The sequence below is a fragment of the Esox lucius genome, chromosome 22 (assembly GCF_011004845.1).
Source record: "Esox lucius isolate fEsoLuc1 chromosome 22, fEsoLuc1.pri, whole genome shotgun sequence".
NCBI classification, from domain to species: Eukaryota; Metazoa; Chordata; class Actinopteri; order Esociformes; family Esocidae; genus Esox; species Esox lucius.
In genome coordinates, this window is record NC_047590.1 from 1,832,731 (window position 1) to 1,857,272 (window position 24,542).

General features: G+C 43.0%; 1 protein-coding gene across 4 annotated transcripts in view; it reads left to right on the forward strand.

The window, feature by feature from the left end:
- gpc6a (glypican 6a) overlaps window positions 1–24,542 on the forward strand; it is a 154,413-nt gene that overhangs the window by 126,705 nt on the left and 3,166 nt on the right. For 3 of the 4 annotated variants that reach the window (XM_034289736.1, XM_034289735.1, XM_029116699.2), the window contains exons 5-8: window positions 3,092–3,222; window positions 5,298–5,459; window positions 20,316–20,446; window positions 22,601–22,776. In XM_034289736.1, the coding sequence (XP_034145627.1) occupies window positions 3,092–3,222; window positions 5,298–5,459; window positions 20,316–20,446; window positions 22,601–22,776 (600 nt within the window). Of the gene's footprint in view, window positions 1–3,091; window positions 3,223–5,297; window positions 5,460–7,514; window positions 7,545–20,315; window positions 20,447–22,600; window positions 22,777–24,542 lie in introns of all 4 variants that reach the window. The other variant, XM_029116698.2, reaches the window with a different exon arrangement.

Genomic DNA, 24,542 nt, shown 5'->3' on the forward strand with positions numbered 1-24,542 from the left:
CAGACAGACAGTCTTCATAGTCTCCAGTTAGACAGTCAGACAGTCTTCATAGTCTCCAGTTAGACCGTCAGACAGTCTTCATAGTCTCCAGTTAGACAGTCAGACAGTCTTCATAGTCTCCAGTTAGACCGTCAGACAGTCTTCATAGTCTCCAGTTAGACCGTCAGACAGTCTTCATAGTCTCCAGTTAGACAGTCAGACAGTCTTCATAGTCTCCAGTTAGACAGTCAGACAGTCTTCATACTCTCCAGTTAGACAGTCAGACAGTCTTCATAGTCTCCAGTTAGACTGTCAGACACTCATCATAGTCTCCAGTATGACAGTCAGACAGTCTTCATAGTCTCCAGTTAGACTGTCAGACACTCTTCATAGTCTCCAGTTAGACCTGTGCTCTGACCTCACAATGACTCCTAATGGAAATCTAACCAAGCGTCACCAAGGCCAATCTGAAGCAAGACAGTCAACAAACACAAAAGCTCTTCATAAGGCCCAGGCAGTCATACAGTCACATGAAAAAGTGCACCCCCTGGAAAAGTTTATTTATTTATTTTTTTAGCACAATTTTGCACATGGATATTTGAGCTAAATCCCAACCACATGCATTGAGGTAGGCAACCCAATTAAATAAATAGCATTTATGCAACTAAAACAAACAGAAATGCAGTTTCATCATGTGGAAAACGTTAGTACACCCCCCTGTTAGATGACTAAAATGATAACCAGTCGTTCCAAAATAGGTTTGGAGTGTCCAGCTCTGACAAGATTCAGGCAGAGAGCTGACCGGGCCATGCTCATAGAATCCCCTAAGAAACCCAGGTCAGCATCAACTACAGGCCTCTTGTCAAAGTGCACGAGCCCACTACCAGGGCAAGCGACAGCATTACTATATGTCTGAATACTTTTCAGTTTTATTTTTGAGACCACACTTCATTCTTCATGTAGACCACACTGTCCTGACAGCAATAGCCAGCTACAGCAGTTATTTGATTAAAGTCCAACAAAATAAAGACTCCAACTTGTATTGCATTGGAAATGCTGTTGGCATTTTTTTTGTTGCCAATTTAGGGTCAAAGTGTGCAGCTGTTAACTAGATAATCCTCAAAGGTTAATGCAGTAAGGCCATTTTAAGGTTCCGGTTAATTACCTTATAAGAGCTGCAAGCTTTGTTTACTCTTCACTGTGGATGATGGATGGAAGTAGCAAATCAATGAGAAATTACCTGTTTCACCTCATTACAGTGTGACCTTTCATTAGGTCGCGGTGCTGTTGAACTGTTGTGTAGGCTGCTCTGCATCTATTTCTGGGGAATTTAGTGGAATTTAAAATGTATTTTAAAGAAATTATGGAATCATGGAAGTTATCCGATCTGATTGCTGGCTCCACTTTTTCTCATCGAAACATGCAGCTATGCTCACGATCTGTCAGAGTTTGGAGCCTGCAATCCGCACTTCGGTCTGGGCTCGGGTGTCTATAGATCCTGTAACAATGTGACTCGTAGGGTTCTCTGTTGGCTAGATTACTGAGGTCAACAGGAAAACAACCCTGCTAGTTTTCAGTGTGTTTATTCCGCCAACCACATCCCTTTGTGTTTCTCCCCCTGAGGTTCAGAACTTCCTGAATCTGCCTACAGGTTTTTCATCTCAGCTCCACTGACACTTCTTTCATTTCTACTCCTAATAGACTCCCAGGTCCCAGGTCTTTTGTTTCTCTTCGTCTACCTCTCTACTGTAATGAAAGGACTTGCTCACCCCTCTGTCTCCCTCCCCCTCTCCCCCTCCCTCTCCTCTCCTCCAGGCACCGTAAAGCTTTATGATATTTTGCGAAGGAGAGACAAGAGTCTAATGAACAGATCAAATACTTGTTTAGAGCCGGTCTCATCCACAGCTCTGCGGGTCAATAGTTCCATCCCTTTTACAGTAATGGGTTGTGTATGAAGCTAGATGAATAGGCCCTGTATGAACATGGATTACCAACACATTGTTCTAATGAAAACAAAGAGCTGGACCACAGTGACTCGTATATCTTCTGTATTGATCTATGCCAGCCCTCATACAGAGTAATCTGCCGCCTGTCTTGGTTGTACTCCGCTCCGCCTGTCTCCTTGCCCTTTGGATCCTCCCTGACTCACTCCACTTACTCTACGCCTCCTCTAAGACTACAGTACACTCCACTTACTCCACGCCTCCTCTAAGACTACAGTACACTCCACTTACTCCACGCCTCCTCTAACACTACACTATATGGGTATAGGAGAATATTATTTGTGAGGAAAGGGCAACCGGGTGTTTTCGTAAGGAAAAGGTGCCGTGTGTGTTTCAGACAGATGGTTTGGTAAGGAGATAAAGCCTTTTGGGTAACAAACCAGCCTACAAAGTAATTTATGAATCACAGACTGAGGAGGTGCTTGCAACTTGATTCAGCAATAATACATGAGCAAGCCTGTGAGGAGATATACAGTATTACCCTACCCTATAGCCATTGCCTGTGGTTTATTTAAACAATAAGGTACTTATTACCACGCTTGGGTGTGGTATGTGGCCAATATACAATAGTTAAAAGCTGTTCTCAGGCACGACACACCACAGAGTGCCTGGACAAAGCACTTAGCTTTGGTATATTGGCCATTTTATGTTTAATGTTAATAGTCACGGCAGTGTGGGGATGCAATATGAGCTTGCGCTGGTGCTAAAATCAAACAGGACCAGATTCAAAAATATGGACTGTTGGCTGCTACTAATTTAATCAACTGAAGCACAGATACAATAAAATGTGTGCATGTTGTATTATAAATGATTGGCTAACACAGCTTGTAATTAAAATGCAGTTTTAACTACTGGCAATTAACTACAGCTTGTTTGACATCTTCATGTCATCACATATATACAGTGATTGGGTATCATAGCTGTCATGACAGTTTTTGCAGCAGTTTCAGTAGCAAGTGATTTGTGTGTAGAGCAATTCTGGATGTGTTTATCCTGTTCATGTTGAGCAGGAGGCTGTTGAATTTACAATCCCCTTTTGATGTGTCATGTTCCCTTTCTGAGAAGTGTGTGCGTTCCCTGTTAGATGTAATTAGTGTGTCTTTTGACAGATGCCATGTTGCTGGTAGCTGACCGACTGCAGGGACCTTTCAACATCGAAGCCGTCATGGATCCAATAGATGTCAAAATCTCTGAAGCCATCATGACCATGCAGGACAACAGCATGACAGTTTCTGCTAAGGTACCAAACCGTGACGTTGAACGCGCTGAAGCCATGATTGTTCAGCTAGTTTCCGTTTAAAACGAAGGCCATGTGTCATCTAACAGCTGATTGTCATTTTGACAGGAGACAGTTGGCGTTACTTGCTTCCAGGTTTTTTTTTGTTGACAAACTAATTCTATTTTGTCTTGAAGTTGATGTGAATCATGAAACTCTGCCAATGTGACTTTCCCACACACATTCTTGAGAAATAACTTACATCTCAGGACCTGACCATAAAACACACTATTGGCCCTGGGAATTCTTTGAATTCCAAAACCTACCATGTCTTGGGTTTTTAATCAATGTCTTTTTCCAGTGTTCTTCACATTCAGTGAAGTAGCATTTAATAAGTTCAGTCTCTTTAGAAAACAGGCCAGCCCAAGCATGGTGGACTCCACTGGCCTTGTGCCTGGAATAAACACCATTGAAATGAGAAAGGGTGAGTTGAGTCCATGGTGATTATGATGGCGTTTTATTCAGAGAATAAACATTCCTTATGGTTTCGTAACATTTCTCCCAAACCTCAAACTATTATTCAGTGTTGGATATGGGTTTGAAATCCCCACGCTGAAGACTGGGGCCAATCCACAATTACACAGAACAATGTAACACCACATGACTGAGCCTGAAGCCGTTCTCAGAGCAGAACAGTGTTTCTGAGGAGTTCATCCAGCGACGGATCTCTGCCCAGTTCTTTCTCCCCCTCCATCCCATCCTTCTATTCTGCCTTCCTCCCTGTTATGGAGTCACACGTAGAGGTCGTCTCCTGCCTCCTAAAAGTCATCATATTCTCTGCCTGGTGCTCTACTTTCAGCCTGAGCCCACACAGACAGGAAATAGGGGGCCATTTGGAACACTAGCCGCTGCCTCAGAGCAGACCACACTCTGTATGCCGTGCACTCTCTTGGAAAAGAGTCTGAAAAATTGTTCTGAGATTACATTCCTATCCCATCATCAGTATTTCACAATCTGCTCCTCTCTGCTCCCTACATTGCTGCTGGGTCGGAGCCGAATGACTGTGCCGACTGTGCCGGACGCAGCATTGAGATGACTGAGTATGACTGTATTGCCTTTCCATTGGAAATCACTGTGTCCTCTGTCTGCAATGCCCTACTTTGTGGCAGCATTGAAATCATGTTGAAGAATGGGCAGCATCAGAGAAGAGACATGTTCCTGTCTTCACAGCCATGCAGCGCATTAGAGCCCTCTATCATGATTTGAGCCGGGGACCAGGACACATATATATTATGGTGAAGAAGGGTGTCGTCTTCTGATCTGTACTCTGGGCGGTATTCTTACCAAACGCACCGGCGACATAAACAGACATGTTCAATTTAACATCTCATTGTCAAAGGTGTTAAAGTTTGAAGAGACAAGGATGACACTTACTCCTCTGCATGAGTTCATATGTAGAGGGTCACATCAGGCCTTCACAAAAAGCAGCCATTGTTTTGGTCATGGTAGACCTGGCTGGGTGACCTGGTGTGTCTGTATTTACCAGGTGTATCTGTGTTGACCAGTTGTTCCAGTCATATCTGTGTTGTCCAGGTGTGTCTGGGCTGACCAGATGTGTCTGTGTTGACCAGATGATCCAGGTGTGTCTGTGTTGACCAGTTGTGTCTGTGTTGACCAGGTGTACCAGGTGTGTCTGTTGACCAGGTGTGTCTGGTTTGACCAGTTATGTCTGTGTTGACCAGGTTTACCAGGTGTGTCTGTGTTGACCAGGTGTGTCTGTGCTGACCAGGTGTACCAGGCGTGTCTGTGTGGACCAGGTGTGTCTGTGCTGACCAGGTGTTCCAGGTGTGTCTGTGTTGACCAAGTGTGTCTGTGCTGACCAGGTGTTCCAGACGTGTCTGTGTTGACCAGGTGTGTCTGTGCTGACCAGGTGTTCCAGGCGTGTCTGTGTTGACCAGGTGTGTTTGTGCTGACCAGGTGTTCCAGACGTGTCTGTGTTGACCAGGTGTGTCTGTGCTGACCAGGTGTTCCAGGTGTGTCTGAGCTGACCAGGTGTTCCAGACGTGTCTGTGTTGACCAGGTGTGTCTGTGCTGACCAGGTGTTCCAGGGGTGTGGTCAGCCCAAGCCCTCTGGGATGGGCAGTAGCAGCAGGGGAAGTCGCTCGGCGAGGGGCATCTCTGATGTGTTCAACGCCCGGTTCAGACCCTACAGCCCGGAGGAACGACCAACTACCGCCGCTGGAACTTCCCTGGACAGACTGGTAGGAGACAGGGGCAGGGTACTCCATCTACAGACTGGTAGGAGACAGGGGCAGGGTACTCCATCTACAGACTGGTAGGAGACAGGGGCAGGGTACTCCATCTACAGACTGGTAGGAGACAGAGCAGGGTACTCCATCTACAGACTGGTAGGAGACAGGGGCAGGGTACTCCATCTACAGACTGGTAGGAGACAGAGCAGGGTACTCCATCTACAGACTGGTAGGAGACAGGGGCAGGGTACTCCATCTACAGACTGGTAGGAGACAGGGGCAGGGTACTCCATCTACAGACTGGTAGGAGACAGGGGCAGGGTACTCCATCTACAGACTGGTAGGAGACAGGGGCAGGGTACTCCATCTACAGACTGGTAGGAGACAGGGGCAGGATACTCCATCTACAGACTGGTAGGAGACAGGGTCAGGGTACTCCATCTGCAGACTGGTAGGAGACAGGGGCAGGGTACTCTACTCTCTCCACTCCAAAATGTCATCTTACTATGAGTCCTGTTTTGCACCAATAAGTTCAGAAAGTACAATGAAATTCCAATGTTAATTTCCTGCTTTAAATTAAATGTACCCACCTTGGTCAGTGACGGCAATTGGTTGAGCATGGATTTAACTTCCATGGAGAAAAACTGAAGTGAACAAATGATGCACTCACTAATGTAAGTCAATCTGGATGAGAGCGTCTTCCAAATGACTGGAACGTCTGCCACTCTTGCAGATTTGAGCATTGCTCCAGATCATTCTGTGGAAAAGAAATATAATGCAGTGTGTAAACGCAGTTTCCTACTGCAAGAGACAGCTGAAAGGCTGAGATAAAATCCGATTTATATTAACCATTGTGATTGGCTAAGATAAAACCCTATTGATATTAACTGTTGTGACTGAATGAGATAAAATCCTTTCAATATTATACCTTGTGATTGGCTGAGATAAATCTTTTTTATATTAGCTTTAGTGATTGGGTGAAATAAACCCCCATTTGATATTGCATTTTGTGATTGGATATGGACACCCCATACAGAGCACTAGTTTTGACCAGGTCCACAGGGAAAGCCAAAAGGCTCTGGTTAAAAGTAGTGAGTTTTTTTGAGCTGAAGCAATCCTCTCTACTGGAGGTTTTGACGAGTAATTGGTACCGTGTTGGTGTCACGGCTCTTGTTGACTCAAACGGCTTGAAACCCTCCCACCTATAATCCCCAAGGGACGGGTGAAGTGTGCACTGCAAAGTGTGCACTCTCCTCTTAAGCACTCTGTTATTGTACTGCTCCCCAGGGGGTCACACCATGAAGGGTTTTATGGGATCAAAGCTGGAGGAAACAGGGCCGTGCCTACTCATTCATGTCGGAACAGAGTGTGCATTTTCAACATTTTCAATACTTTATGTCGGAATGTGATGTTCTGAGTTTTTTCTGTGACTAATCCTGGAAAAATGTATCTCCCTCTTTCAGGAAATGTGGCTTTAACCCTTAATTAAACCCTAAGGAAGTGTTATAAACCCTTAATTAAACTTTATTAAGATGGAAGACAGTGTGCTCATATGTAATTCTATAGTATTAATATTGTATAACAGATAAAATGGTGAGCTGTATTAACACTAGGTAACAGTGTTATAACCATATGTTATTATATATTATGTTATTAATACTGTATAACAGATAGACAGTATAAGGACCTGTATTAACACTAGGTAACAGTGTTATAACCATATGTTATTACATATTATGTTATTAATACTGTATAACAGATAGACAGTATAAGGACCTGTATTAACACTAGGTAGTGTTATAATCATACGTGATTATATATTATGGAATTAGCAGAGGTTTGGAGGTCCTCAGATAGATATATGGAGCTGTGTTACCAGATGGGATCTCTAAGAGAGGGGAGACTGTGGAATTGGATAAATAGCCTGAACTCCTTATCACATTCTATGGTCGCTATTGGATTCCAGATTAATGCATTGCATTCCGTTAAATCATGTATGTTTTATTTATTTCTCCTCTACTTTTCTAATAAATTCCTCTCTTCTCTGTTTCTCTGCTGCTTCAGAGGATAGTGTGGAGGACAATGCAACACAGTGTAAGCCTTCTCTTACCTCATCTCATCTGTCTCGTAGATCTGTCCTCTTCCTGCTTGTCAGCATTACTCACAGGGAGTGTAGGGCTGTGAGGCTGAGTACAGTCTACAATCTGAGTACAGGGTACAGTCTGCAATCTGAGTACCGTCGACTACCTGAGTACAGCCCACTATCTGAGTACACATTTTCTTTTTTTTTCGGTTCACATAAAATTTTTCTATGTTAATTATGAAATACAACCCCACCTCTGATAATATAATATTGCTGATATGATCACATTTCGCATGTAGACTATTGATTTTTCCTTGTGGAACAAGCTGGGATGTGTAAAATGGTTGGAAGACCAGAAAGAAATGTTTTAGATTTCCTATATAAGCTAGAGAAACTACTCTGTGTTTTCACTCACTGGGTGATTCCTCAACATACCTCACCTGTAACATACATCTTGTTTTAACTCTTAAGCTTTCATCAAAATATGTATTTATAATTTGTACTGTAGAGGAAGAAACTCACATTATCTTATGTGTGTGTGAGACTATTTTACTCATGTTGACAATTTCAAGGTTTATTGTTCAAATGCATCGAAACACAGCGTCATTTGGCACAGTGAAATTCTTGTGAAATGGTTCCCGACAACTACGAAGTAAGAATTAAGAAAATAATTGTGCAAACAGTACTATTAGTTTGATCAAATAAACAAACCATAATTGATGTAATACCGGTAATATCACATTTCTCTCTTCACCTACAGTGTTCCCACTGGCAGCTGTGTATTCAGTTGCGGATTTAAATTTAAGTTTTTTGCATTTCATTGCTAAACTCCATGACAACTGGAGGAATGGTGGCAGAAAATAACCACTTGTCGAAAGCAACTTACGGCGTAGCGACATGTCAAACCAGAGCCATGTATTAAAACTGCGGAATGTGACCGACAGTTACAAACGATCAAATCATTCTAGAACCATTTAGAAACCAGCGAAGCCTTCTGTCAGGTGGTTTCAGTTACAGCTTAATGGAACTCAAGGCGGATATTTTATTTGTTTTGATTCCCTTTAGTTGTAGGTCGCCCTCAAAGGGACTCTGTGTACACTGTGTTGGAAATCCCATGGAATTTGGGACACTGACACATTTTCCCCCAAGCCTAAGTTACATGGTGTATAACAGGGCAGAGTTCATCTCCAGTCAGACTTTCAGCTAGCATTAAACTAGTTTTCTGTTCTCTCTTCCGCCATGCTATGCTAGTGGGAACATTAGTTAATTCTGCGAATGTCTTTATTTCTTTGCAACAATAACATACATTGTGGCCTGAAAGCATTTGGCTTGAGAGCTTGTAGCATGAGCTTTTAGATTTTAAACAATGTCTTTTTTTTCCAAATGTGCTGTCAGAAGTGCAGGAATCGGCACTTGGAGCATAATCTCCCGGGCCTTTGGAATCCCTTGTGAATTCCCCTGCAGATTGCTCGCTGTAGTTCATTATTTAGTTCCATTTTTATGATGGCATGTTTTTCTGCTAGAATGCATTGTCTTATTCTAACTCAGCTGCTGAAGATACTCAGAACATCTTGGGGAATGAATTGTCCATAATTCTCCTGCCTCCATCCCTGCCTCCATGCTTGTCATTCATCCTTTACATCATAATGCATAGCAGAAGAGATGTCTGTCCATGTATGTGTGTCTGTCTTTTTGTCCGTCTTTGCTGTCTGTCTGTCTCTGTCTGTCAATTGAGTTGAATTTAAAGGGGCTTTATTGATGAGTTGAGCATCATAACAAACACCAACATGTCAAATGAACACGTGTCAGGTGTTATCTATGGAACTTTCCACTTCCAGGTCGTTTGTGGGAGATTCTCTTTAGTGTGTCAAATATTTCCTTTTGTTTTCTGGTCACTTGTTTGTGTCTAATTGTGCTGCAGTCCTGGAGCTCTCTGGGGTGTATTTGTGCCCCAGGACTGTTCTCAAGGTTTCTTTCTCTGTGCATGATGGCTTTGTTTTGAAAGGTTTTAGAGTCTCTTTCTTTAAGATATGTGTAAAAACAATGTTTTTTCTGGATTTCAATCATTACAGGATATAGCTCTGCTCTGCATGCATTATTTGGAGTTTTGCATTGTACTCTTAAGGAAACTTTTGCGAAATGTTGCATGCACTCTCATTTTCCTGTTTGTGCCATTCTACAAATTGTTGTCTGGTTAGGGAACCCCAGATCTCACAACCAAAGAGGACAACGGTTTCTGATTGGAGTTCTTTAAGGCAGATCCTGATTGGAATGTTGCATTTTGTGGTATTTGTTTATTTATGGTGTTCAAGGCCTTTATTATGTCTTAGGTCATACACATTGTTTACATTCCAGGTGGTGTTGATGTTCAGACCCATGTTGGGCCAAGGTATGTGGGTAGAATGTAGGTTCATGGTCCTGGCATCAGTTTTTTTTGGTCTTTCTGAGGTTCAATGTCAGTCTCCAGGTCTAACAGTGATGTGCAGTAGATCAAGCTCATGCGGCCCTAGAGACAGAAGCAACAGTTCATCTTAAACAATGAACGTGTGATGTTCAAATCCATTAGGGTGAGCAGAGTGCTGGAGACTTTCCTAATACTCAGTCATATAAGCACAAACATCAAAAAGAGTGGGTGTATCAGTCAGTGGTGTTATCGGGATGACTGTGACACCTGGTAGTTTTAGATCACATGGGTGCTGAGTGACACCTGGTAGTTGTTTGATCATGTGGGCGCTAAGTGACACCTGGTAGTTGTTTGATCATGTGGGCGCTAAGTGACACCTGGTAGTTTTAGATCATGTGGGCGCTAAGTGACACCTGGTAGTTGTTTGATCATGTGGGCGCTAAGTGACACCTGGTAGTTTTAGATCATGTGGGCGCTAAGTGACACCTGGTAGTTGTTTGATCACATGGGTGCTGAGTGACACCTGGCATAGTATTTCTAACCAGATTTAAATATTCATGTTTTGATTAATTCAGTACAGGTTTTAGGGCAGATCTGTACCATATTAATGTACCCCCTGATACTGTCCCCTTTTGGACTCCTAGTTCTGTCATAGACAGAACAACCAATCTATGTTCAGGCCAGGACCTCATAGAGGCCTCTGGTTCCATTGTGACCAGTTTTATTTTCATGTTGTTTAGCTGTGGACCATTAGCTTGATTCATAGCATCTGGTACGTAGCTGTCATGCCAATGGATCAGGTTAATATCTCATGCCTTTCCATCTCTCTCTCTCTCTCTCTCTCTCTCTCTCTCTCTCTCAGCTCTTATAGATGTGGCCCAAATCCTATTCCTTAACAGGGATCGCCCCCCCAACTCTTTTTTCACATCTTTCTCCAACACATCATCTCTTATCAACACTCGATGTTGTTCAGTCAGTCAGCTCACATCTGAGGCAAGCTGCCAGTCACCCCGATCACATTGCCCGGGTCCCAAAGGGGCCTATTCTCCCTTAGTTTAGTGGACCACCTTGAGTAGAACCATTTGGCAACCCCCTCAAGAGTAGTGGTCAACATAAAGAATAGGCTGCCATTTCAGGACACAGTGGTGAACCAAAAGCCTTTTAAAGGGATGGTGGCAGTAGGCTGGGTAGTGAACCAAAAGCCTTTTAAAGGGATAGTGGCAGTAGGCTGGGTGGTGAACCAAAAGCCTTTTAAAGGGATGGTAGCAGTAGGCTGGGTGGTGAACCAAAAGCCTTTTAAAGGGATGGTAGCAGTAGGCTGGGTGGTGAACCAAAAGCCTTTTAAAGGGATGGTGGCAGTAGGCTGGGTGGTGAACCAAAAGCCTTTTAAAGGGATGGTGGCAGTAGGCACAGTAGTGAACCAAAAGCCTTTTAAAGGGATGGTGGCAGTAGGCTGGGTGGTGAACCAAAAACCTTTTAAAGGGATGGTGGCAGTAGGCACAGTGGTGAACCAAAAGCCTTTTAAAGGGATGGTAGCAGTAGGCTGGGTGGTGAACCAAAAGCCTTTTAAAGGGATGGTGGCAGTAGGCACAGTAGTGAACCAAAAGCCTTTTAAAGGGATGGTGGCAGTAGGCTGGGTGGTGAACCAAAAACCTTTTAAAGGGATGGTGGCAGTAGGCACAGTGGTGAACCAAAAGCCTTTTAAAGGGATGGTAGCAGTAGGCTGGGTGGTGAACCAAAAGCCTTTTAAAGGGATGGTAGCAGTAGGCTGGGTGGTGAACCAAAAGCCTTTTAAAGGGATGGTAGCAGTAGGCTGGGTGGTGAACCAAAAGCCTTTTAAAGGGATGATGGCAGTAGGCGTGTTGCACCGAGCCAAAAGCCTTTTTTAAGGGACTGTGTGGTGAGGCCAAATGAGAATTCTCCAGTGTGAAATGGCTGTTGATAATCTGATGCCTGGAGGACAGTGGAGAGATTCTGTCTCCTCCAATATTCTGTTATCCTGCCTTCCGCTGCTCAGCTCTGTCTGGGGTTAACCAGGGCTGGCATGTTGACAGACTACGGTTGTTTGAGGCTCTCGGCCTGATATGATATCTCATAGTTAGCAGATCAACCTGAATGTGTTACTTGTATGAAGGAGTAGATGGTTGATTTTCTTTCGTTACAAAAATGTCCCTGTAATACTGTACGGTATGTTTCTTCTTTCGGGGTAACTGTCCTCTGTAATTCTTATAACCTGCCCACTAATGCAGAGACGGCATTTCTGATTTCTCCTGATTTTAGTAGCAATTCTGGATGGATTCTGTTCTGACTCTTGGGCCTTAAAAGGGCAAGTTAAAATCTCAGTGTAAAAACCTGTTTTGCCATTCTAAAGGAAAGTATCTTCTTTGGTGCAGAGATTTAATATAGGGGTTGTCTGGTCATTAGTACCTCAGCTCTGTCTTTCATAAGAACCTACACCTGTCCTGTTAAACTCTTTATGCTGTCAGTGATTTCATGGTGAGTTCATCTAGCGGAGCCAGAGACCCGATTGGTTCAGGGTAGGGGCCCAGATTAGATCAAGACGCAATCTTTCCGGACTCCTCTCTCTCACCTCTACTGGACAATCAGCGCTGGCCTTGGTTTCAGAGCTCATAAAGAATAGTGAAATATTGAGCCAGGATTAGCTGGATGACCTGACTGTTAATTGCAGACCTGAGGATGATCCTGAAGTTGACCTGAGGTGTAAATGGGAGAGTATTGGCAGGGGCCCTCCAAGTGAACTCTGGATGACAGAAAAGCTGCTTACAGAGTGTGTGGAATGTGACTAATGTAAAATCAATAGAAAACAGTCTATTTTCTTGCAGACGAGAGAGACAGAGAGAGAGACTTAGAGAGAGACAGAGAGAGACAGAGAGAGAGAACGCAATAACAGACAACATCTCTGTATTTATGTGCCGTTGAAAAGCTTATTCTGTGACAGACCGTGTTGGATAACTGTGGGGTTCTGCTCGGGGAGATTAGCTTTGTATCGAGCCTCTGTGATGTCAGGGACATTTCCCTATTACCTCAACTCTAGTTTGTCACCTGATACCGATGCTAATCCAGTCACTGTGAACACACGAAAGAAAATGAAAAATGTGAGAATGGATTTGCCAGCAGAGGCAGCAGTAAATTAATAATATAGTTGCGTTAGTTCAGGTTTAGCTATTCCATAAACTGACCGTGGACTGGCTTGGTGTCACATTGGGAAAATGTTATCAAATCAAAGTCTCAATTAGATAGATAGATGGAATATAAAACTGATATTAAAAAAGGACTCACGTTGTTATTCAACGTATTCCGTTGCCGTTTCAACTGAGCTAGTAAACGCAGCTGCACCAGAGTAAGTTAAGGTCTTATCCAGTGTCTATCCATTCCCCAAACCTCCGATTCATTTATTATAACTCCACCTCACCCTGCTTGTCCCCTCTATTAGTACTGTCCTCTAGTCCTTTCTGCTCTACACTCTAATCTTTCCACTCTAATCCTTTCTACTCTAGTGCTTTTCTTACCCCCCTTTACTCTTTTGTACTGTGTTTTAAACCTCTCTAATCTGTTCTGCTCTACTGTTCTTTACTGTACTGTACTGTACTCTGTACTATTTTATTCGGCTCTGCTGTATTCAGTGCTATTCCACTCCCTCATCATTTAGTCTTAGAGGTAGATCTGCCACCAGAACCAGGCTAACCTGGTTTGTCACAAAAAAAGACAGAAGAGCTGTAGGTTCCTGTAGATGGTCTTTTTCTCTGGTCTCTTTCAATTCAATGCCAGGTCTACAGTGGCATTGTAAAGAAATTTGTTAACATGGCCAAAGCAATTGGAAAAAAGTTACATTAAATACAAATACATAATAACAAAAGTGAGGGGGAAAAATAACAAATATGTAATGTATATGAGCATGACATTCAAGTTTCAAAGTCCTTTTAAATGGCGTCTGATTTACTACGCACAGTGTGATAGCAACGCACAAGTAGATAGTATAAGGCACTAGAGGAGAAAGGATGAATCACAAATCTTTTATTTGACTCTGCCAGTCTTTCTCTCTCCATCTCCCTCAGGTCATTATAACATATCTCTCTGTGTTTATACAGCGTGTGTAGATTATACAGGATATACATGCCTCTGACATTTGACCTGCTGGCTTGGTCCTCGGCTTGCTCTTAACCTATCAGATGACCTACAGGATGAAATGGGGACTTACACAATATATATTTTCAAGATGGATGTTTGATTTTGGGGTGTGCTCGTAATGATAAATAGAATATGTTTAAGAAGGAAATGCTTTAATTTAATTAAGGAAAATATGTTAATTGAAAACAACTGCTCTTGTACATATTCCAATTCTTATGGGAATAATATGAAACGTGTGTTTATGTGTTAACCCCCTGAGGTCATAACTGTATTGATGAGACCTTGTGAATGCTACTCTGGCTGGACCAGAAATTAATGTCATATCTTCAATAAGTCTGTCTGTCATAAATAGAAGCCACGGGGCTCGGAAAGACTACCTGTTCTTGTATCATAGAGAGAGAACTCAACCTTTCCTGCCAGTGGAGTTTGGTAGCTGATACCTCATTAAGATGCGATGCGTAGCTGATTGCAGAAGCCTCCTCTGACAGCTACTAAATAGGAAGTCATTTGAGCGCTCCCCATAGCAACATCCTGTTGTGACTCCATTTCAGACATGCTGGCAGGGACTCAACAGGGATGGGCAGAGCGAAAACGGGGAAGGGAGGAAGACTTGTGGTTGACAAGAAGAGATCCAAAGGGGTTTGATTGGAGGGTGGGCTGGGCTTTAGGGTGGAAGGGGTGAAGACGGGGTGATGGGTTCACTCTGGGGTGAAGTCGGGGTGATGGGTTCACTCTGGGGTGAAGTCGGGGTGATGGGTTCACTCAGGGGTGAAGGGTTCACTCAGGGGTGAAGGGTTCACTCAGGGGTGAAGATGGGGGGTCGTGGACTGGAAGGAGGTGGGGGGGACTAACTTTTCCAGTGTCAATCAGTTAAACAGATCTGGGTTCAAAAACTATTTACAATAATTTTAAAATCTCTCGACACAGACTCAAGCACCAGGGACTCAGGATTGAACTCAGAATCAAGGTTTAGTGCCTCAACTACATGTCTGGTAGAACATTCATAGAACCCAGTGGCACCCTGTCACTGGATCACGGTCTGGTCACGGAGTCCAACAGCTGGTTAAATTCACACTGGATGCAATGTGGTGTAATGAAGACATTTCTTTAACCGCCAGCCTCCCCCTGAACTTGTCTCATCTAAAGAGAGCAGGCTGGTAAAGGACTAATGCCTTAATGAGGACATGAGATGTCAGTAATGTCACCTTTTATGTTAACTACTGTCACATGGCGACTCATCTGACAACGCAGACACACTGCAATGTACCCACATGTCCTCCCCACACACAAGCACAGATACAACTAGACACACACAAGCACATGTACACAAACTAAAAAACACAAATTCCCAAGGCACTCAAGAGTCTAGTAGCGAGGGATGAGGAGAGGACAAAAGAAGGAGGGATGAATAGATTTGAAAAGGGGAGGAATTAGAGATTATTTGGGAAGCTTTTGAAACCAGGGTTGTGGTTGTTTTTTATTGTGATTTGTTTATATTTAACTGTATTTACTTCATTATTTTAATTGTAGTGACATTTTTGCTTAGAAAACCTGACAAGTAAGTACTTGGTTGAATGCACAGTGTGAGTCCTGGTAGTTCCACAAGTAGCTTGTCAAAACCTGAAACTTGACTATGCTCAGACTTCTTATTATTGCATTTTCTGTCAGACCACAGAACACTGAAGGATAATTCATTTAAAAAGTCTCCCAGATAGACCTCACAAACAGAGCCCTGTAAACTAAATAAAACATTCAGTTGAGCCTCTGACAGCACAACACATTTCAACACAGCATTACTCTAAAATTACAACCACTATCAATAACTTCATTTGGAGTACATTTGTGCTCTAAAATAACCCTAAACATTATTCTACCACGAGGCAGATGTTCAAGGTGACACCAACAAAGAATATGAACAAACCGTAAGATGGAGGAAAGTAAAGCATTTTGAAAACACTCTGAAAGAAGATATGTGATGGTATGTTAAACCAAATAAAACAAACATAGAAAAGCTCAACATCCTAGAACACACAATCAAAAGCCATTATAGCTTCGGCGTGACCCATATGGCTGCTACCCAAATATTACGAACCAGGACTTAGGCGTAAAGCCAAATCTGTTCGAGGTCTCCATCAACAATCTCCTTGCCCTCAGAGGAGGTCAGATTCCTTCTGTATGCATATGAGACATTTAAAACGGAAAGAGTGACATTTCTTTTTTTTTTGTCCCAGGAAAAAAAAAGCCAGTAATCAAAGCAGAAACCTCTTTGGAATCACAAAGTACCATGGCTGAACATGCCAAATGGTAACTACCTCTGACTAAACATTAAGCTGATGTGGTCTGGTAAGGAGTGAACTACAAGAAAAAGCTCTCAAAGCATTATATTCCATTATAAGAAAATGTCAAAATATATATATATGGGGGGTGGGGGGTGGGGGGGATGAACGCTACATGTTTTCAGGGAATATGGAGCCATTCAAACCCCCCTCTGTTTACCGAGCCGGGGCTGTGAAAGGGCAGGGGATTCGTGGGTGCCGATTGGCCGTTTCAACATTGTCAAGCTGGAAAAAGCATGAAAATGGATGCAGTCAGTATTATAAGTGGCTCTGGATAAGAGGCTAAATGACTAAAATGAACATGTAAATGTATTGCTGGAAGGCTCTTTGATCTCTCCTCCATGGATCAACAGCCAGTTGACATTACATCCAAGAGGGAAATCTCAGAGGGTGATCTGAAACATGGAAGTGGAGCTGTTTAATAGAACTTGATGTCCCAAATGGAACATTATTCCCTATATAGTCCACTGCTTTTACATCACTACCCTATGAGTCCTAGTCAAAATTAGCACACTATGTAATAGGGTGCCGTTATGGACATCTTGCTATAGTAGCACGCTGGGAGTAAAAAAAACACCCAAACGGAATGAAATGGAGAAAAACTAATGGGAAAACAAAATAGAAGGGTTTGTTTATTCATTCATTCAAGTTGAATTGGTTCTGAATTGCTGCAGGATTCAAATGAGTCTGTTTACAGTGAGGCGCTGAGCATTAAAGAGGCAATCAGCACTTCAGAGGCAATAACAAAGCGTCTTCCCTGTTTGGGTGAAGATCTGAGGGATGGGGCTGGAGAAATGTAACCACAACACAATTCGGCTGTGGATACCAGCTTTGACGCAACATTTTAAGTTTGTGTTGTTGCTGAACAGTGTTTGTTTACACGTACTTATTTTACAGAAATACGTGTTAAAATCAGTGTGATGTTTTGTGTCGTGATGGGATATGACAGTTATGTGTGTAGTTCTTTGAGGTCCCTAACCAGCACGTACAGAACAGATGAGTAGCATCCTCCACTTGGAGCCGGTAGACGTTTACATATCTGGGAAATGTGGTGTGTGTAGTGATACGTTAAGAGGGTGATTTCCTTGGTGGATACATCAGCTCCAGCACTCACCAGGTCTCCTGCGGTCCCGTAGCTCCCAGAGGAACACCCTGCCGTGTTGACACGCAGACAGAAATAACACACAATTAACACGTTATGATGGAGGAGGCTGGGGACCCGGGGGGGGTGATTCCAGTCACAGTGCTGCGCGAGAGAAAAGCGCCAGGGATGAAGAGAGCTGGTAGATTGCATCAGTCACTTGGTTATGACCGGAGGACCTTGTTAAAAACAAATTCACCCTCTTTGCATCTCTGGTCTTCCTGCCTGACAATGTCCTCCACCTTTATTCAGGTGACGTGGTTCAACAGTTATTATTGGTTGAGGCCAATTCCATTTTAAACTAATTTCCAATTGAAATGTTTGGCATTAAAGATAATTCTATCTACAGTATGTCGTGAATTGACTGGAACTGAATGGATTTGACCCAAAACCTCACAGATGACCTGAACTCTGACAGTTTACCTCATTCACAGTAATCCCACACAGTGGTTATAATCGATCGGAAACCGAGAGATAAATAAAATAAATAAAAAATAAATAGAGAAAAGAGATTGAGAGGATGTAGAGAGAGAGAGAAGGATGCAGAGATGTAGATAGATAAAGATGTAGAGCGGTACAGATTTAGATAGAGATTTAGAGAGGTAGATAAATATGTAGAGATGTAGATAGATAGAGATTTAGAGAGGTAGAAAAATTGTTAGAGATGTAGATAAAAATGTAGAGATGTAGATAGATAAAGATGTAGAGAGGTAGAGATGTACAGCGATAGAAGGTTGTTCAGAGAAAAAATGTGATATGTAGCTAGATACACCTGTAGAGAGGTAGAGAGATAGAGATGTAGAGAGATGGAGATGTAGAGAGAAGTAGATAGATACAGATGTAGAGACATGTTGAGAGATACAGATGTAGAAAGATGTTGAGCGATACAGATGTAGACAGATACAGACAAAGAGATGTTGAGAGATACAGATGTAGAGACATGTTGAGAGATACAGATGTAGAGACATGTTGAGAGATACAGATGTAGAGATGTTGAGAGATACAGATGTAGAGATGTTGAGAGATACAGATGGAGACAGATGTTGAGAGATACAGACGTAAAGAGATGTTGAGAGATACAGATGTAGAGACATGTTGAGAGATACAGATGCAGAGATGTTGAGAGATACAGATGGAGACAGATGTTGAGATATACAGATGTAAAGAGATGTTGAGAGATACAGATGTAGAGACATGTTGAGAGATACAGATGTAGACAGATGTTGTAGATACAGATGTTGAAGATACAGATGTAGAGTGGGTTGTAGAGATGTTTAGAGAGGGAGTTACTGTTTCCCCCATGACATTTTACATTTTATTTATTGAACAGACACTCTCACCCAAAGCCACTTAGTGTATTCATCTTAAGATAGCTGAGAACCACATATCACAGTCCTAGTGACTACATATGTTCTCAATAAAGACATTATCAGATAGGTCAGTACTATTAGAGATGGACAAGTGCAAGCTTCATTTTTAACAGAAACATATGACTGAAATCTTATTCGTGGCACACACAAGAGGTGCTCCAGTTTGAAGTTTCTCTACATCTTCTGTTCAGGGGAATCCAAAAACAGAGAGATGTGGACAGGGTTTTGAATGTCAGTCTGGATACACTGGGCAGTTCATTTAACCAGCTCTGGTGTCTGTCCACATGGTGGGATTACCACCTCACCATGAGGCCAGGCTACATTACTGTCGGCTTCATCAGACACCACCAGCCCTAACATTGACATCATTTTTTTGCGGCTGTGACAAAAACCGGGATTCACCTAAAGGTGTCGTTTTGCAACCACAGGGTGACTAATCTGGCTGTGATCTGACTGACTGGGTTGATCTGGTGTCTGATCCGACACGTCCGACCACAGACGGCAGACTCCCGGGGCAGAGCGGATCCGATAAGCATCAGCCTGTCTGTCGTCGTCATTAACATTCTGTTGGTTTGCACGATGTGATGACTGGGAGCCTAACAGTGTGGTTTACAGCCCTCAACACCCTAGACAGACACCAGCAGTGGGCTGCACTGGCAGGCGTCGGAGTGTCTTTGTCAGCATCAAACATTCATTAATTGCATTGTACTTGTGAGTCACATTTTTTTTTTTGTTCTTATAAATACATCATGTACAGTCATGTGAAAAAGTAACGACAACACCAGATTTTTTTATTATTTTTTGGTCAGGCCATAACCATTTATTATTTTTGAGCAGTTCTGTTGTAGCTTTGCTTGTGTGTTTTGGATCATGGTTTTGTTGAATTCCTTATGAATAAAAATATATCTTTTCTATTCTATTACATATCAGGTTGTACCAGTAAAGCAACAGACTTGAAAATTAGAGTTAATCCTTATGTTGTTCAGATTTCAAAATAACGTTTCCTCCATCCAGGTTTTTCTTCCTTGTATTTTAAAACATTGTTTGTTTGGCCATACTATATTTTCTTAATAGCAAAATTGCTCTTCTCAGACCTTGTCTTTTTACCCTCTGCACGCTATCCCTACAGGTTACCCCCATCTGTTAGCTCCTCCACACTACCACCTACATGCTACCACATACAGGCTAGCCTCTATAAACTACCCATACAAGCTAGCCTCTATAAACTACCCATACAGGCTAGCCTCTATAAACTACCCATACAGGCTAGCCTCCATAAACTACCCATACAGACTAGCTTATACAAACTACCCCTTACACGCTAGCCCCTACCTACTTTGTTTCTTTACCCCATGATTTTCTGTACCTTGTGTTTCCTGTAGGTGGTGGACATCAAGGAGAAGCTAAAACAGTCTAAGAAGTTCTGGTCCAAGCTGCCTGATGAGATCTGCGTTAAAGACAAGATGACAGAGTCAGATGAGGAGCAGTGCTGGAACAGCCATGCCAAGGCCAGGTAAGATGGTTCACTATTATGTTTAATAGAACTATTTCAAACACAGTTTGAATGATACAACAGATCCAGTCACTAAGATCTCAATTGAATGTTACATTTCAAGAAACCTCACCTCAGACGCCCGTTGAAGGCATGGTAAGTGTTGTGTTTACAATGTTTTTCACTCACAAAATTGCAGTCTTCCATCTCTAATACTGAATATTGAGTCAGAGAGAGTCTACCATCTTTAATATTGAATACTGAGTTAGAGTCTACCATCTCTAATACTGAATACTGAGTCAGAGTCTACCATCTCTAATACTGAATACTGAGTCATTGAGAGAGTCTACCATCTCTAATACTGAATACTGAGTCAGAGTCTACCGTCTCTAATACTGAGTCAGAGTCCACCATCTCTAATACTGAATACTGAGTCAGAGTCTACCGTCTCTAATACTGAGTCAGAGTCCACCATCTCTAATACTGAATACTGAGTCAGAGTCTACCATCTCTAACACTGAGTCAGAGTCTACCATTTCTAACACTGAGTCAGAGTCTACCATCTCTAATACTGAGTCGGAGAGTCAACCTTTCTGTTCCTCTGTTCTCGTCGGTTCCTCCACCACTCCAAGAGTCATAACTCCACCAGATGGTGTATTAAACAAATCTGTTTATTTTCCTTTTCCTTCTCCCACACCCCCCCTTTAACACCCTGCTGGTCTCTGCTTTGCTCTAAATCTAAATGGAGTGGAGGTGGCTTCTAAATCACCTGAGAAATGAAACATTGATGGGTACCAGCTAGTCTGTCAGCCTTCCCAGATCACTGGAAGAACCCAGAGATGCAGATTGTGGCTCCTGCTTTTGTTAGGTCAGATGTACAGCAGACTTCTTGTTCCTGTTTGGGTCAGATGTACAGCAGACTTCCTGTTCCTGTGGGGTCAGGCAGACTTCTGGTAGCAGACTTCTGGTAGGGTACAGGAGGTAATAAGTCTGGTAGGGTACAGGAGGTAATAAGTCTGGTAGGGTACAGGAGGTAATAAGTCTGGTAGGGTACAGGAGGTAATAAGTCTGGTAGGGTACAGGAGGTAATAAGTCTGGTAGGGTACAGGAGGTAATAAGTCTGGTAGGGTACAGGAGGTAGTAAGTCTGGTAGGGTACAGGAGGTAATAAGTCTGGTAGGGTACAGGAGGTAATAAGTCTGGTAGGGTACAGGAGGTAATAAGTCTGGTAGGGTACAAGAGGTAAAAAAGTCTGGTAGGGTACAGGAGGTAATAAGTCTGGTAGGGTACAGGAGGTAATAAGTCTGGTAGGGTACAGGAGGTAATAAGTCTGGTAGGGTACAGGAGGTAATAAGTCTGGTAGGGTACAGGAGGTAATAAGTCTGGTAGGGTACAGGAGGTAATAAGTCTGGTGGGGTACAGGAGGTAATAAGTCTGGTGGGGTACAGGAGGTAATAAGTCTGGTAGGGTACAGGAGGTAGTAAGTCTGGTGGGGTACAGGAGGTAATAAGTCTGGTAGGGTACAGGAGGTAGTAAGTCTGGTAGGGTACAGGAGGTAGTAAGTCTGGTAGGGTACAGGAGGTAGTAAGTCTGGTAGGGTACAGGAGGTAGTAAGTCTGGTAGGGTACAGGAGGTAATAAGTCTGGTAGGGTACAGGAGGTAATAAGTCTGGTAGGGTACAGGAGGTAGTAAGTCTGGTAGGGTACAGGAGGTAATAAGTCTGGTAGGGTACAGGAGGTAGTAAGTCTGGTAGGGTAAAGGAGGTAGTAAGTCTGGTTTTCAATACCAGGGGGAGTGCCACACACTCCCTCTGGTACAGCTGTCAGAGGTCATCCACACTCCCTCTGACGGACCTCACTGACAGCTAGTGACACTCAACAGATCTGACTCTGTTGACCTTCCTCCTCAAACGACACCTGAACAGAGTGAAGTCACCTGAATAACTGCTGTTATGTTGTTGACGTCAGTCTTTAACGTTCGTCACAGTTGCATAAAAGACTCACACAGATGGTGTCGTTGCTGAATGACATGCAACACTGAAACAATTTGATGAGGTGTTTTAAGACTTCTGTGCTTGTTGTGGTGGTGGTTAAATCATTTCCTGACGCGCCGGAAGATGTAGTAACCAATCAGCTGACACAGTGGTTTTGTTGACCTGGCTCATTTCCTGTCCCAGGTATTTTCCAGAAGTGGTGAAGGATGGTCTGACCAACCAGCTCAACAACCCTGAGGTAGAGGTGGACATCACTAGACCGGACACTCTGATTCGTCAACAGATCATGACACTCAGAGTCATGACCAACAAGCTAAAAAATGCCTACAACGGGAACGACATATACTTCCAGGACTCCAGTGAGTTAACATGTTTCACGCCCTATTCAGACTTGAAATGGTGAGGTTTAAGAGTGTAATAGTGACTTAAAAATATTTCATAGCCTACAGACTTAATCGGCTCCTCAGTGAGTCTTTATCAATCAATTAATCAAATGTATTTATAAAGCCCTTTTTACACCAGCAGCGGTCACAAAGTGCTTTTACAAAACACCCAGCCTTAAACCCCAAGGAGCAAACAACAGTAGTGTTGAATTTCAGTGACTAGGAAAAACTCTCTATGAAGGATGAAATTTAGGACGAAACCTAGAGAGGACCCAGGCTCAGAGGGGTGACCAGTCCTCTTCTGGCTGTGCCGGGTGAACATATTAAGAGTACAAATTGTAATAATTAATAAATGCATGTGGGCTGAGTCTAGAGTCTATTTAATCTTAGTCCAGGTCGGAAGCATGACCAGATGGACAAGGAAAGGGACAACACGGGGGAGGGGGAGGTGTCAGCACAGTGGCACCTGAAATCGTCAGGTATCGTCTTGATCTGCAACACAACCAGGAGGACTTTGGACAGGGACAGCAACGGGTCTTTCAAGCCTGGTACTACTCAGGTGTGGGAAAGACAGGAAAAAAACGTCAGGAGACAGGAACATTTTAGAAAATGCATTCCTTATATCTACAAGGATTTATAGTGGAGAAGGAGAACTGACCCAGTCCCCCAGCACAATAATATAGCAGCGTAGGCGCATGGGACTGAGACAGGGGGGTCTGGCGACACTATGGCCCTATCCGGGGGAGGCCCCGGACAGGGCCCAACAAGCAGGAAATCAATCCACCCACATTGCCAAGCATCAACCAAAGGGACACCCACCATCCGCAGCCAACCTGAATGAGGGCCGAGTATTGCCAGCAGAGTACAGCCCAATTGCAGAAGTGTTCAACAGAGAGACAACAACAAGCCAGTGACTCCACCCCCGAATGGCATTGGAGTGAGAGCATCCCTGTGGCGATGAGAGCCCACCTGCCAAGACAGCAAGGGTGGACAGTATCAAGCCTTTCTGGTCATCTTCACGCCCCTGGGCCAGGCTACACTTAATCATAGACCGTGCTGTAGAGATTAGTCTTTAGTAGACACTTAAATGTTATTTGTCTTCAAGAAGGCATTCAGTTGTTGGGAAACAAATTTTTGAGAGGAACGGAAGGTTCGATATTGGCCTATAATTGTTTAACTATTTGAGGAGAAGTCAGTATGTTTTTGTTCACCTCAATCAGGTTGGAGAAATAAGCTGATCGAGCAAATGTGAGTGCTTTTCAGTATTGTACTGTACTGTCTATCCAGGCTAGTCTGAATACTTCCAACTTGGTGGAGCGCCACTTTCGGTCCAATCTGGAGGCTTGCTTGAAGTTTCTTGTTACATATTTCTTTTGTTTTTAGTGGTACAACCGTATCTAAAGTATTTCGCAGTGTTCAGTTTAGATCCTCAATTTGATTGTTTGCAGATTTATTTACTCTGTCGTTGATGAGCGAGCTTGTAAGAATATCAAGGAATCTATTTGTAGTCCAAGAATTTACAGTACGGCTTTTGAAACTCATTTTTTGTGGAGCAAGTGGATTTCTTGTCTTAACGGTAAATGTAATAAGACAGTGATCCGATATTCCAGGATTTTGGGGGTAAATTATTAGATCTACAATATCTATTTCTCTTGACAGGACTAAATCTAAGGTGTGATTGTGGCAATGTGTTGGACTTGAGACATATTATGGCTTCAAAGGCTTTTTGAAGAGGATCACTG